This window comes from Leptomonas pyrrhocoris, assembly GCF_001293395.1.
Source record: "Leptomonas pyrrhocoris isolate H10 chromosome Unknown, whole genome shotgun sequence".
NCBI classification, from domain to species: Eukaryota; Euglenozoa; class Kinetoplastea; order Trypanosomatida; family Trypanosomatidae; genus Leptomonas; species Leptomonas pyrrhocoris.
This window is the reverse complement of record NW_015438363.1, coordinates 532,024-546,064: the sequence shown is the minus strand read 5'-3', so window position 1 is coordinate 546,064 and position 14,041 is coordinate 532,024. Positions and strand designations below refer to the sequence as shown.

General features: G+C 57.5%; 5 protein-coding genes across 6 annotated transcripts; 2 read left to right on the top strand and 3 right to left on the bottom strand.

Moving 5' to 3' along the window:
* Positions 1–97: 97 nt before the first annotated feature.
* ABB37_04365 (hypothetical protein) lies at positions 98–1,402 on the bottom strand (the record flags this gene model as incomplete). The annotated part of the gene is made up of 1 exon (XM_015802016.1): positions 98–1,402. The coding sequence occupies exon 1, from the start codon at positions 1,286–1,288 to the stop codon at positions 98–100; it is 1,191 nt and encodes a 396-aa protein (XP_015659417.1). The 5' UTR covers positions 1,289–1,402.
* A 633-nt stretch (positions 1,403–2,035) lies between these two features.
* ABB37_04364 (hypothetical protein) lies at positions 2,036–2,470 on the bottom strand (the record flags this gene model as incomplete). Its single annotated transcript, XM_015802015.1, has 1 exon — positions 2,036–2,470. One exon carries the CDS (start codon positions 2,468–2,470, stop codon positions 2,036–2,038), a length of 435 nt encoding a protein of 144 aa, XP_015659416.1.
* An 840-nt stretch (positions 2,471–3,310) lies between these two features.
* ABB37_04363 (putative 60S acidic ribosomal subunit protein) lies at positions 3,311–4,288 on the top strand (the record flags this gene model as incomplete). The annotated part of the gene is made up of 1 exon (XM_015802014.1): positions 3,311–4,288. One exon carries the CDS (start codon positions 3,311–3,313, stop codon positions 4,286–4,288), a length of 978 nt encoding a protein of 325 aa, XP_015659415.1.
* A 768-nt stretch (positions 4,289–5,056) lies between these two features.
* Positions 5,057–6,090, top strand: ABB37_04362 (putative 60S acidic ribosomal subunit protein; the record flags this gene model as incomplete). 2 transcript variants are annotated; one of them, XM_015802013.1, is made up of 1 exon in its annotated part: positions 5,057–6,090. In XM_015802013.1, exon 1 carries the CDS (start codon positions 5,089–5,091, stop codon positions 6,088–6,090), a length of 1,002 nt encoding a protein of 333 aa, XP_015659414.1. In that variant the 5' UTR covers positions 5,057–5,088. The 2 variants fall into 2 exon arrangements, with proteins under 2 accessions (XP_015659414.1, XP_015659413.1); XM_015802012.1 differs by having other exon boundaries at positions 5,061–6,090.
* Positions 6,091–7,077: 987 nt separating this feature from the next.
* On the bottom strand, positions 7,078–13,302 carry ABB37_04361 (putative protein kinase; the record flags this gene model as incomplete). Its single annotated transcript, XM_015802011.1, has 1 exon — positions 7,078–13,302. Exon 1 carries the CDS (start codon positions 11,671–11,673, stop codon positions 7,078–7,080), a length of 4,596 nt encoding a protein of 1,531 aa, XP_015659412.1. The 5' UTR covers positions 11,674–13,302.
* Between the last annotated feature and the right edge of the window lie 739 nt (positions 13,303–14,041).

The window sequence follows — 14,041 nt, the reverse complement described above, 5'->3', positions numbered from 1 at the left end:
GAGTGTTGGTGTGCGCATTAAAGGTGGGGATTCAAAGAAAGCTAGCAGCTTCTAGGCATTTCAGAAGACCACCCTTTGTAGTTTTCTTTCACTCTATTCATTTTTTCGTTTGCGTTGCAGCAGAAAGCGTTGCCGTTGCCGTCTCTACCCGTCCCAAGTACTCGGAGGGCAGGTGATGATACGCGTTGATTTGGCACAACACGAGCCGCAACTCTAGCACGCTCCACCGCTGCGGGCCCACCGGCGGCAGCTTCCTTTCGAGCTTCACAGCCGCCAGCTCCAGCAAGTTGCCTCCCTCCTCCGGCAAGGTAGCTGTTAGCGCAGCCAGCCCAATCGCGTGGATGCTCGGCAGCACGAGGCCACGCACAAACTTCTCAAACAGGCGCACCCCTTTTGCCTGTTCCTCTGCTCCCTTCTCCCTTGCGTCGGGGAACAGGCGAAGTGGAGACACACAGCTCCACACGTAGGCGTCCAGCAACCACTGGAAAAAGAGAGCCACCAGAAGTGACACCACGTCCGCCTCCGCGGTGATCTTGTGCAGCTGCAGCGTCGTCCACCAGTCCCCGCCACCCACTCGCAGCCGCTGAACAACGCGCGGGCCGAGTGCGGATCCGTGTCCGTCAACGGTGAAGCCGCCATCTGTCAGGGCTTGGAAGACGGCGGCGGTGCGGTGCAACAGCTCCGTAAAGTCCTCGCAGACAATCACAAAGGAGCTCAAAAAGCAGAACACCTGGATTTTGTTCTGGCGCAGCTGCTCCTGGACGCTGCGAAGGACGCGGGTCATGTCATCCCGCACCGCACGCTGACCAGGAGGGCCGCGGATAAACTTGTAGAAGTCACGGGAGTGACCCGACAGTGGCGAGGATGCCAACGGCCCTGCAGCGGCGGCAGCAGTGCCAGAATTGCTCCCATCCGTGCCAGTAGACGCCGCAGCTTTCGCTGCAGGAACGTCGAAGACACTGAGGTTCTGCGCCTGCTCGGAGAGGGGCTGCAGCGACCACGGCGCCTTCAGCTCCACCACTGTGGCGTAGCACTCCTTGCCGGATCGGGCAGCGTCTGCGGCCGCACCGGCGCCAAACTGCGCCAGAGCGCTCACATACGTTTCCACGTAGGGCTGAGTGGAAGCTGATTGCACGAGGCGTTGGTGCAGTGTGGCCCAGTCAAAGACCACACCGTCGTCATACCACGGAGAGGGCGAGGCCTCGCAGTACACACCGTGCTGCACCTCAGTGCTGTCCACCTTGACGATGTAGCCGCTTTCCAGCGCCGACTTCAGCCACGCTTCCATGCGGGCTTTGCACTTCACGCTGTCTCAGCCTCTATGTGTTTTAAAAGTACTAAGCTCAGAGATGCCGGAGACGCGCACGTCGCCTACCGCTTTGCAGAGGTCCTGCACACACCTCCAACGTCAAGAAGACAAAGAAGAAAAGTACATTCCACGATTGCGTTAACGATAGAAGTGTGAAGATGAGGGTCTTGCAGAACACGAGAGAGGTGGGTGTGGCGTTAGGAGGTTGTAGCAGTGTGTTCACCCACGATGACGGACGCGACCACCGTCACCGAGATGTGCCAACATACCAACTCTGACGTTATGTCCTGTGCAGCCACGCTCCTCGCCAAGGCACACGCGGAAACCAGCCGCACGAACCCCGTCGCCAAGGCCGTTCGCGAGCGCAGCGCCGACGTTGAAATGCTGAAATGGCGAACAGCATCACAGAAGGCGGTCACGACGAAGAGAAAACAGAGATCCAGATCGCGTATATACATTTTTTTATCGAGTTGCAGCCGATTCCAAAGCGTTGGAAATCGGCCGTTTTAGAATGTACAATCGAACTGAAGACCATTGAAAAGAGAAACTTACTCGATACTGGCCCGTCAACACATGCGAGAATCGAATTGGGATACCGTCGAACTCACGTTGAATTGACCGCGAATAGTCATCGCCTTTCCCTATATATCTATTCTTTGTTCCCCAGAGCCGCTAGACACACGCCGCGGCAGGTATCCGTCGCCAACAGCAAAAATAACAACAGATCTACTGGGCGGGCTCCGCGTTGCTACGGCTCGCGTCCTCTCGCGTCATTGCATCCAACACGAGACGCACTAGATTCCGAATGATGAGGCCGACGTCGTTGTAGTTCGCCAGATGCGTGAGCACCTGACACTGCACCGCGTTCGGTCGCACGCCGCTGCATAACTCATTCACCTTGCGATACTCCTCCGGTTGATTGCCCTTCAAAAACGTGATGACAAAAATATCTTGGGGCTTGATCTGAAATAAGTCCTGCAACGAGCCGTAGAGGGCGTCGCGGTGGGAGCCGTTTTGGACCACTTGAATAGGCTTCACCGAGAGCTGACACTGGCCCTCCACCGCGGCCGCATCGCGCTCCAGGTGCTCGACCAGAGCGTCCGCCGCTCCTCCGCATTCCGGGTCGTCGTAGGTCAGCAGCACCGTCAGAACACGCGACATTGCTTTGTTCTTCTAGCGTGTATTTCTAGGCTGTCTAGCTTTCTTCCTAGCAGTTGATAGCGTGAGACTGAAGCAGACGCAGAAGAAAGAAAAAAGAATAGCTACGCCTGATCTCTAGGGAAGGAAGGCGGAACAATCTAGCAATACGTATCTCGTGTGGGCAGAACAGCAACGAAAGGAGGCAAACAGAATGCAGCCGCTCCTCACGACGATATGCACAAGGTGAAAGCAGAGTAATGGGGGGGGGGGGTATTTCTTGACTTCACTGATGAAGGGACCCTGAGAATGGAACAAAGCGCGATAAAAAAGGATTATATTTGTAAGAGAACACGAGAAGCCAAGGGAAAGGGAGAGGGACGCGTTGGTAGAGTGGGCATTACAACGCAGTTAAATCTTCATGCCAGCAAACTCAAGTGCCTTACAATAGCCTTGATCAGCGGTGTCCAGCATTGAACCTTCGAGTGACACTGCTAACATCGCAAAACGCGCAGCACCTTCTTCGGCTTCAGAAGCCCAGAAAGGAAGACGCCATCACTGCCTCCCAAGGCACATCACTTACCAGAGGAAGTTGAGCGGCCGTTCAGGAAATGGTGCCTCCCTCTCCTTTCCACGCCAGAGGCCACTTCTCACCAGAAGCACTTTTCCTCGGCTTTCCTTTGCGCAGCGGCGAAGGCTTTCTGTTTCGACACAAATATATATGTTTTAGGGTTGAAATGAAACACTCGTGTGAGTACAAAACAAAAAAAGAAACAGCCATGATAAGCTAAAGAGACGTGGCGACCACAGGTCATACCGTGGAAACACGTGTCGGTGAGTACGGCAACCGTCGAGGCGCCTAGGATGCCGTCTATCACCCCCGCGAAGCACGCGTATGAGGAGCACCTCATCGAGTGCCTGACCAAGTACAGCCACGTGCTGTTCGTTGGCATGGACAACGTCCGCTCGCAGCAGGTGCACGAGGTGCGCCGTGCGCTGCGCGGCAAGGCCGAGTTCGTGATGGGCAAGAAGACGCTGCAGGCGAAGATCGTGCACAAGCGCGCGCACGGCAAGCACGCCAGCCCCGAGGCGAAGCACTTCGCCGAGCTGTGCGAGCAGCACGACCTGCTGAGCGGCAACACCGGCTTGGTCTTCACGAACAACGACGTGCAGGAGATCACCGCCGTGCTGGATGCGCACCGTGTGAAGGCCCCCGCCCGTGTCGGCGCCATCGCCCCGTGCGACGTGGTGGTGCCCGCCGGCAACACCGGTATGGAGCCCACGCAGACGTCCTTCTTCCAGGCCCTGAACATCGCGACGAAGATCGCCAAGGGTATGGTGGAGATCGTGACGGAGAAGAAGGTGCTGAGCACTGGCGACAAGGTCGACAACTCGACTGCGACGCTGCTGCAGAAGCTTAACATCAGCCCGTTCTACTACCAAGTGGAGGTGCTGACCGTCTTCGACCGCGGCGTGCTGTTCACTCGCGATGACCTGAAGATCACGGAAGACTCGATCGAGCAGATGCTGATTGAGGGTCTGAGCAACGTCTCCGCGATGTCGCTCGGCGCTGGCATCCCGACGCCGGCGACGATCGGCCACATGGTTGTGGACGCCTTCAAGAACCTGCTGGCGATCTCCGTGGCGACCTCGTACGAGTTCGAGGAGCACAACGGCAAGGAACTGCGCGAGGCCGCGATCAACGGCACGCTGGCCGGTGCTGGTGGCGCTGCCGAGGAGGCCGCCGCCGCCCCCGCCGCTGCCGCCGGTGGTGCCGCCGCCAAGAAGGAGGAGACCGAGGAGGACGAGGAGGAGGACTTCGGCATGGGCGGTCTCTTCTAGGCGCCTCAACGCTTGCCGTACTTCTGGTCACTTCCACAGCAGGCCGACGCACAGCCCGCGAAACCGCACTCAGGTACATACCTCGCACTCAAGAGGCACCGCCTTTTCGCTGCGGTGGTATTGTAATGCGTGCTTGCCGAACTGCGTTTGTTTTCTCGTCCAAAAGGTGAACTGAGTTCTTTTTCCCCCACTTTCGTTTTCGATTCGCTCATCATTTCTGTTTAAAAAAAAAGGAAACCCCAAGTTTCTAGGAGCTACGTATTGTCTCCAACGATGCGGTCACTTTCGCGGAAGGTGAAGAGATCGCATCGTGGGAAGGCTGTTTGGTTGTCCCAACAGCAACGCTTCTACGTTTTGCCGTTGACGAGGGCCTTCTGCGACTCGGCAGCCCCCCGCAGCATATCGTGGCTAGAGTTCCTCTTTCGCCTGTGTCCCTTAACTGTGGTGGGGGCATTGTTTCAGCATCGCTGCAAAGGAGGAGCAGACGGTTCAATGTGATTTGTTATGTCTATTTTTGGTGCTCCAGTAATGCGCGGTAGTGCGAAAGGGTGAAGATCGCGCGCATAGGTGATGTGCTAGCGGATCGAATGCCAACAGAGGTGTTGGCGTGTTGTGCTCCCGACCTCTCACCGTGTTTAATATCGTTCTTCTCAACGTCATCTCTCCTTCTCATCTCTCCTTCGCCTTCTCCTTGGTATTCTGTTGGTATTTAATCCCTGTTTTAAAATAATAATCTGCTGTCATCCTTTACTAAATCTGCGCTTGAAAGATAGCTGAGGCTATTGTGTCTTTTTCCAAAGATGCCGTCTATCACCCCCGCGAAGCACGCGTATGAGGAGCACCTCATCGAGTGCCTGACCAAGTACAGCCACGTGCTGTTCGTTGGCATGGACAACGTCCGCTCGCAGCAGGTGCACGAGGTGCGCCGTGCGCTGCGCGGCAAGGCCGAGTTCGTGATGGGCAAGAAGACGCTGCAGGCGAAGATCGTGCACAAGCGCGCGCACGGCAAGCACGCCAGCCCCGAGGCGAAGCACTTCGCCGAGCTGTGCGAGCAGCACGACCTGCTGAGCGGCAACACCGGCTTGGTCTTCACGAACAACGACGTGCAGGAGATCACCGCCGTGCTGGATGCGCACCGTGTGAAGGCCCCCGCCCGTGTCGGCGCCATCGCCCCGTGCGACGTGGTGGTGCCCGCCGGCAACACCGGTATGGAGCCCACGCAGACGTCCTTCTTCCAGGCCCTGAACATCGCGACGAAGATCGCCAAGGGTATGGTGGAGATCGTGACGGAGAAGAAGGTGCTGAGCACTGGCGACAAGGTCGACAACTCGACTGCGACGCTGCTGCAGAAGCTTAACATCAGCCCGTTCTACTACCAAGTGGAGGTGCTGACCGTCTTCGACCGCGGCGTGCTGTTCACTCGCGATGACCTGAAGATCACGGAAGACTCGATCGAGCAGATGCTGATTGAGGGTCTGAGCAACGTCTCCGCGATGTCGCTCGGCGCTGGCATCCCGACGCCGGCGACGATCGGCCACATGGTTGTGGACGCCTTCAAGAACCTGCTGGCGATCTCCGTGGCGACCTCGTACGAGTTCGAGGAGCACAACGGCAAGGAACTGCGCGAGGCCGCGATCAACGGCACGCTGGCCGGTGCTGGTGGCGCTGCCGAGGAGGCCGCCGCCGCCCCCGCCGCTGCCGCCGGTGGTGCCGCCGCCAAGAAGGAGGAGACCGAGGAGGACGAGGAGGAGGACTTCGGCATGGGCGGTCTCTTGTTATCCAAAAGGAACTGTGCAGTGTAAAGGAGGCAGTTACGAAAGAAAGTAAGATTTGAAAAGAAGGAATAGAAGACAAAGGAAGATAGATGTTCCCGTTCGCCAATGTCAAAGGAAGAGGTGGAGAAGGAAAAGAGAAGCTGAATGAAGAAAGGCCGCACCAAACACGCTTGTGTGAGCGGTTTATTGCCTTTTAGTTCGCGCGCTGAGCACCGCCTGCATCGGTGTGTATCCATCTTCTCCTCTACCTCCGAGAAGGAAGCACCGCAGTCAAGAAGTCGATTTTAAGAACGCATCTTTCGTGTGGAGCCAACAACAGAAACACAACGATGCTCCCTTCCATCGTGTTCAGCTTTGCTGCTGTGAACACCTTGAAAAGACGGGGGATCTGCTCAGAGGGCACTACGACGACATTGCGGGTAAACTGTACCAGTGCGTTCATAAGCTGCGAACATCAAACCGCGGCTTTTCTTTGAGTGCATTTTAGGAAAAAAAAAACTCAATTTCCTTTTCCTTTTTGAAAAGTCGGTTTTGTTGAAATACGGTGAAGAAAGAGAAACAGTAGACAAAGTCGGTAAACGAACGCGTAAAAATACAGCACATTCCTAAAGTGACCCCAAATACGTTGCGCACAAAAATGGGGGTAAAAACAAAAGGGGACAAGAGAACCGCTGCCGGCCTGCCGTTGGAAAACTCATTGATATATATAAGAGGGAGAACAGACTGAAACGTACCCCAAAAATAATAATAATAAAACTAAAGACGAAAGGCTCTAACTCTCATGCCGAAACCCGCAAAAGGAAAAGAAGAGAAAAAAGACAGCCGGCACTTTCGTAACACCGCAGTGAGTAAGAAGGACAGTTTTCCCTTCCTCTAGTCGTCGAGCACGCACACTCACACCCAGGAAAAAAGGTAATGTGGGGGCAGCGTGCAGAGAACAGGAAGCGCACTCAATACGTAGCAGGCGCATTGCATTCAACAACGGTTTGGCACGGCTTACATCGCCGGTTTCGCTTACTTGCTTTTGCGACTGCGAAAGAGACCCAGACCGAGGTGCCGTCGCTTGCCGTCTACCTTCTCCGACGAAGACAGGCTTTTCACCGGATCCTTTGCCGCCGGGCTCTCAGAATCCTTCTCCGCGCTGCGATGCTTGCGGCGGTGGCGCTGTGCGTCGTGGCTCCCCCCCGCGTTGTCGCTAGAGGAATCTTTGAAGCTGTGCTTCAGGGTGCCTGGGGATGAGGAGGAGACGGTGCTCGAGTGGTGGTCGCTGTCTCTGCCCCAGTCCAGCATTTCCTGCATCTCTTTCTGCGCCATCGACAGCTCCTTCGGCTGCTCTGCCGAACCGCCGGTCTGCCACGTCACGTTGCGCTCCAGTCGCCCAGCTCCGCCGGTGTACCACTCCACCGGGGCGCGGTTAGGGGAGTGACGGGGGAAGGCGACCAGCGCCGTTGATCCCTGAGAAGACGGCCGGCTTGGCCCGCCCACCGCCAGCGCCGGCGTCGACTGCGACTGCGACGTGCGTGGGCTGCGTTGACCGTCCACGGAGCCGGAGTTGCGGCCTGCGTCGGTCGACGCGGTCGCATTGACGGCTGGCGGTGGCAGCGTAGCGGCGGCGGTGGGCAGCGGCAGAAAGCTGGGGGAGAGGCGCACGTGGTGAGGCTGCGCCGAGGCAGAGGAACGCCCTGGACCGCCCGGCTCGCGGGGCGACTGCAGCGTCCCATTGGACGTGGCGGCGACCCCTTTTGGCGGTGTCACGGCGCTCATGGAGAGGTGGGTCTCACGCATCGTTTCTCGTGGCGCCGCCTCGCGAAACACCGAGGACTGCTGCGCCAGCGATGTTGGGGTGGGGTGACGCGGGGAAGGGCGGTGCGAGCCGAGGGACGAGGTGGTGGTGGTGGAGGGGAATAGCAGTGACTGCTGTTGGAGAGGCTGCGACCCTCCTGCCGCCGACGATCGCGTCAGCGGGTTTGAAGAAGAGACAGGAAAGACGCCTTGCGGGTCCGCGTGCGTCTGAGCCAGCAACGACAGCGGCGTCCGTGTGTCTGCGGCCGACGTTTTCGGTGGGGTCGTGTCGTACCGCGAAGAGGTGGCACCCCTGTCAGTGGCCCCTGGCTGTCCTATGCTATTTTGGTCCGTCTGTATATTCGGCGGTGTCTGTGCACTCAGAAGACTTCCGCGTTTTCCTTCCACTTTCGCGTCTTCCCTGCCGCCGCGGGGGTGAGCTTGAGGTAGGGAAACGATCGGACTGGGGGAGGTGTGCGCTGCTCGCCAGGTATCACCCAGTTTGTGCTTCTGTGGCCCTCCGCCGTCCGCGCTTCTGCCATCGTCGTCACCGTCGGCATCGCTGCCGCTGGTGATCTCGCCGGACGCGCCGCTGGGCGACAGAGCACGTGGGTGCCGCTCGCGGCTGACCGCCGCACGCCCGGCGGACGTGTCGAGGCTGCTGTCGCTGAAGCTGCCGTCATCGTCATCGTCGCTGCTGGGGTATAGATCGTTGCGACGACGCCGCTGCTCCGTCATGCGCCGCTCCTCATCTGTGTACGCCTCTCGTGCCTCGGTGATGATTTCCGCAATCATCTGCGTGTACTCGTCCTCGTCCTCGTTCTCTATGTCGGGGCCGGCGGCGCTGCCTTTGGGGGGCATCGGCATGCGGCTCGCCGGCACGCTCGTGGATGGCAGCAGCGGCGTGTCATCCACGTCCTCGTTGACATCGCTGTCGGGGCCAAACGCGGAGGGCTCCTCCGGCGCAGTGGCGGCTGCCTCTGCCCGTGCGCTTTGGAAGAGCTGGGGCTGACCGCTGCCCTCCGTGTTGCTGCCCGCCGCCGCGTCCTCGTCATCTTCATCGTCGACGGCTTGTAAGCTGAAGCCCACGTTCACGCTGCGCGGGTAGTGATCCAGGCGCGGACCAGAGGGACTCTTGGAATGCGTGAGTTGAGAGGTGATGATCAAATCGCCGACGTTGCCGCTGAGGCCGGAGCTCTTCTGCGGCTGGTTGGTGCGAGGCGACCGTGCGCCTAACGCCTGCCCCAGCACGAGCGGGCCGGCACGCACCTCATCATCGTCTCCGTCGTCGCTGTCGGCTACCCGGACGTCTTGAATATGGCTGCGCTGCACCTGTTGCACCGCCCGCTTCACCGCCGACTGCGGGCAGGAGGAAAGCATTTCGTCCTCGTCCGAGTCCTCCATCAAGTCGACGTCGAAGAAGGGGTGCTGCAGCAACTCCGCCACCGTCGCCCGCTCGTCCGCGTCTATTTTCAGGCACCTCTGCAAGAAGTCTTGAGCCTCTGGGGAGAGGTCGGTCGGGATGGGCGGCGAGGTCTTGGCGCACGCGAGAGCGTAGACGACGCCCTGCAGTGTGATGTTTGCCGGAAAGCTCCACGGCAGCCCCGTGTCGTTCGTCATCTCCAGGCACAGACAGCCAAAGGCCCAGACATCCGACTTCTCAGTGGCAGGCTCGCCTCGGCACACCTCCGGTGCCATCCAGAGCGGTGTCCCGCCGCCGGTTAGCGTGGTGGTGGCCTGATTCAAGTCTCGGCTGCAGCCGAAGTCGACAATCTTCGCGCACCCGCTTTCATCCAACAGCACGTTGGCACCTTTAATGTCGCGGTGCACGATGCCGTGCGCGTGCAGATGGGACAGACCGAGTAACACCATGTAGGCGTAGCGCTGGAAGACCGACTCGCGGAAGCGGCCCACGGACTTGCGCAGTGCGTTGATGCTGCCACCGCTGATGTACTCCATGATAAGGTAGTAGTGGTGCGCGCTGTACCGCGAGCCGAGGTAGCGGACGCAGTTCGGATGCGGAGGGATGCTGCTCATTGCTCGCACCTCGCGGTCAATCGCTTTCAGATTCGTGTTCTCCAGCTTCAGCTCCTTCACGGCGGCCAGCGAGCCGTCGGAGAGGATGGCTTGGTAGACGGTGCCGAAGCCACCAGAGCCGACGGCGCGGCCGCGCTGAAAAGAGATCGGTCGCGGCGTGACAGCACCGCTGCGTTCGCTCTGCCGCGGCGTGCGCACCCCGCTTGGGCACCCCCCACCGCCGTTCACGCCGCTGATGCGGCCACTGCTGGTCCCCGGCTGGGGGAAGGTGCTCACGTTCCGCGACGACGGGCTCGCCATCGCCTGGGCAAACAGCGGCGAGGCGGACGACGAAACGCAGCTGAGCGAACCTGGCGAGGCACTGCCGTGCTGCGAGCGCGAGAGGCGGTCGCCGTTCACGTTGCCGTCGACGCCGCCGCCGCTGCCTTTGCGCTCGAACGGGGTTTGGTCCCCTACGTTGCCGCACATCATGAGGCGTGGCACCAACCGCTCTTGCTCACGCGGCAGGCTCGATGTGGCAGCGAAACTTAACGATGGATGCCTTTCCGCGCCCGGCCCGCTCTCGTTGCGGTTGCTGCCGGCGCTGCCGTTGCGCTCGTACACTCGCGGCTCGCTGAGTGTGTCGGGTCCTACGGGTGATATCAGTCGACTTCCCGCGAACAGCGATGAACTCCTTGGATCACGGCTGTTTGGGGGCCGACTCGTACAACTCTTGCTGCTCCTGTGCTGAGGGCCGCGATGGTTGGTGCCGTTGCGGCTGAGGCTCTGCGAGGACTGCCGGCTCGAGTGCGCGAGGAACGAGTCCCCGCCGTTCATCCCCGCATCGTCACCGTCATCGCACGAAGAGGACGAGGAGGACGCGGTCGGGGTGTACTGCGTCCACGTGCCGTCCGAGTGCAGTCGGAAGCTGCCCTGGCGCGCTGGTGCCTGCTGCGGTGCAACCTCCTCTGCAAAGCTGACCCCCTGATACCCGGACGTCACGGCGGCAGCAGCGGGGGGTGCGACAACCGGGCGTTGATTGGAGAAGGCAGCGGAGCCGCTCTCGCCGGAGCCGGTGCCGGCGCGTAGGCCAAGAAGGCTGCCCACGAACGAGGAGATGCCCTGTGACATGCTTGTCCGGTGCGACAGACGGGGCGGAACGCTGCCGCCGCCATTACTAGCGTTATTATTCGGTAGAGTGTTGTTACTATAATAAGCCTGGAACGCTCTCGACGACGCATCGTCAGCGTTGCAGTGGGGAGACTTCGCCATGGATCCGGTCTGGTTGGGGTCAGCGTACGAGTGTTTGAAGCCGAAGGCGAGCGCCGAGGTACGCGACGCGCCCGAGTTGGGGCTCACACCTGAGTCGCTGAGGTCCAGCGGCATGTCGTTGCTGCCGCTGCGGCCCTCCCCGCCGAACTTCAGTCGAGAGTTTCGTCTACTCTGTCCTTCTTGGTAGGAGTGGACCGAGGAGGTGGGGGAGGAGCTCCCGATGGACTCGTACACGGGCGACGAAACGGCGTCATCGGCGCCGGTGCCGCGCGGTAGTCGGTGGTGGTGGTGATAGTGCTGCTGCTGCTGCTGTGACGCAGGCGGCGTGGCGGCGTTTGCCTCTCCCGAGGCGGGCACGGGTGAGTTGGTCGACCCGTTTGTGATGGCTTGAGTGGATCCTTTGAAGCACGTCTCCAGGTGCTTCAGAAACCAAGTCCGGCTCTTACATTGTCGGTGGCATTTGGGGCACTCAAAGTACGATTTCTCACCCTGTTGCGCCGCGTCGGGAAGGGAGTGTGTCGCCGTAGGCGAAGTGTTCATTCGAGGCCCTGCAGGGGCGCGCGGGAGAGAGTGAACACGCACGTATCAAATACAAAATAAAGCACACTCGTTTAGGGGATATTAGTTATACACACACACCGCAGAAGAAGGAAAAAAAATTCAATGATGACACGACAATCAGGAATATCAAACGATCAAAGACGGCAAAAGGGGAGGGAAACGGAATGCCGCAGCAGGAAGCACAGACACCACACGCTTTCCTGAATTGTTTAACCGCTGCAAGAAACCAAAAGTAATAATAATAATAATAGTGAACAAAAAGATAACAACAATAATAAAAGCAGAGAAACTTAAAAAAAAACCTGCAGTGTTATCCACAGCACGCGGAAAAATGCCCACAACAGGGAGGTGCAGAGGAATCAGCTACGATAATGTGTACACCATCTATCCTGTTTTTTCTCACGCGCTCCGTTGAGGTGGGCTTGTCACGTCCTTTCGCGGAAGATAACAGTTGCGAGCACAGTTACAGAGTAGATCACGTCAGCCGCCAAATAAGAAAAAAAAAGAAGAAATAGACACGCAAAAACAACGGAATTAAGACCTGTGGCAGGTCGGAAGCGAGCCACTGCCTTGCAAACCGTGTATGTGTATTACTTTCACAGATGATAGACTCTGTATTCAAAAAAGGGAGGCAGAGAAGCCGTGCACGCGAGAACAAGACGAAACAAAAACACCGGCAAAATACAAAATACATATGTTTAAACAAAAAAAAGACTCCCGTACCAGTCAAAGTGGGAAAATAATAATAACAAAACGAACAGCACGCTTTACAGTGACTGAACGAGACGGTTTAAAAAAGCAGCGTTGAAGAAGCTTGGGTGAGTTCGGCGTAAGACTGTGTTGATTTGGTGTCTTTTCGAAGCATACGTACGTTCCTGAGCGTTGATGACGACAACGGACGGCTTTTCCGGCGAATGACGACGCAGAATTTGAGACGGCGACAAGAGCAAAGCAACAATCAGATGAAAGCGAATTAAGAGAGCCAACAGATTCAGCGTTTTCAGAGAAGTTTAAAAAGAAAGAGAGAGAGAAAGGAGCAAAAGCACGACGGGGTCGTCAACGGTGGAAAAACACACGGATATTAAAAAATTAAAAAAAAATAGAAGAAAGCAGAAAGCGAAGAAAAAAGGGACGAGAGAGAAGCCGTGGTGACGCCGGTGCCGATGAAGCCTCGGCAGGGGTGTATTTGGCGTTGAATTTGCCCTTCCTTTGCAGCAGAACGGAAACGATGCTTTTCCGGCGATGATTCTCACAAGCACACACTCACACTTCACCTGTGAATGCTAGGTGGTCCGCACGAAGTACGCAGAAGGTGCAGGCTGGATTATCGCTGTGCTATCTGCGGTGGGAGCCACGCGCAAGCACACAGCAGCCGCGAAAAAGGCACGAACCTAGAAGTAGCCGGGAGCGCGTCACTGGGTACTCGATAAGTATGAAAGAAGAGAAGCTAGCGCTTCTAATCAACAAAAAGGCTGTATTAACCGGCGTGTGCGCACACGCACCTCGAAATTATTCGGGGAGAAACGGAAAAGCGGTATCCAGCTCGTTGCCCACTTTTTCTTGACACTGAGTAAAGTAAAAGGCGTAGTTGCCGTTTTTTTACTTTCTTAGTTTATGCGCGAGCCGGGAGCGGAGAAGGGAAAAAAAGAATTAGTGCGAAGCAAAACAATCGTTTTACCCCGACCAGAAGCAGTGACAGAGCAGCAAAGGGAAAAAAAATAAACAAGACGTTTAAAAGAGAAGAAGGAGAAAGGTGGTGTTTTATTCTTCAACGCATTACAGCGTACAAGCGTGGTAGACAGTTACGCCAGCTGCATCGTGGCGGAAACGCACTTGAAGAAAAGTTCTCTGTGCTGTTTGCATAGGACACAGCTCTTACTTGCGCGACACTGCGAGAGTGAATTCAAGGCGTATTGGCACATGACGACAACAGAAAACACTGTATTTGAAGTTCGACGGCTCTCGCTACGTCCTCTGGATCCAACAACGGGGCTGAGCATCGCCGACCGTCGCCATGTGCTGCGAAGGCTGCTGCATTAGCACCGCTCGCCTTCAGGTCAGCAGACTTTCTCTACTTGTGCGTTTTTCGTTATCGCTGTCGTGAGTTGATGGCAGGCACGCAAAAATAAAACAAAAAATCGAAAGAAGGAAAAGGCCGAAAGAGAGAGCACACACAACACAGCGAAACTCACGCATCACACCGACAGAGGAAGATAGCAGAAGAGATGAAAATGAAAAGAGAAACGTCCTTCGTCACACCGACGCGTGACAGAAGAACAGAGGTGGAGACAAAAACAAAAACGACAGCCGACAGCCATCCACAACAAATTGGTACAACCGGGGAGTT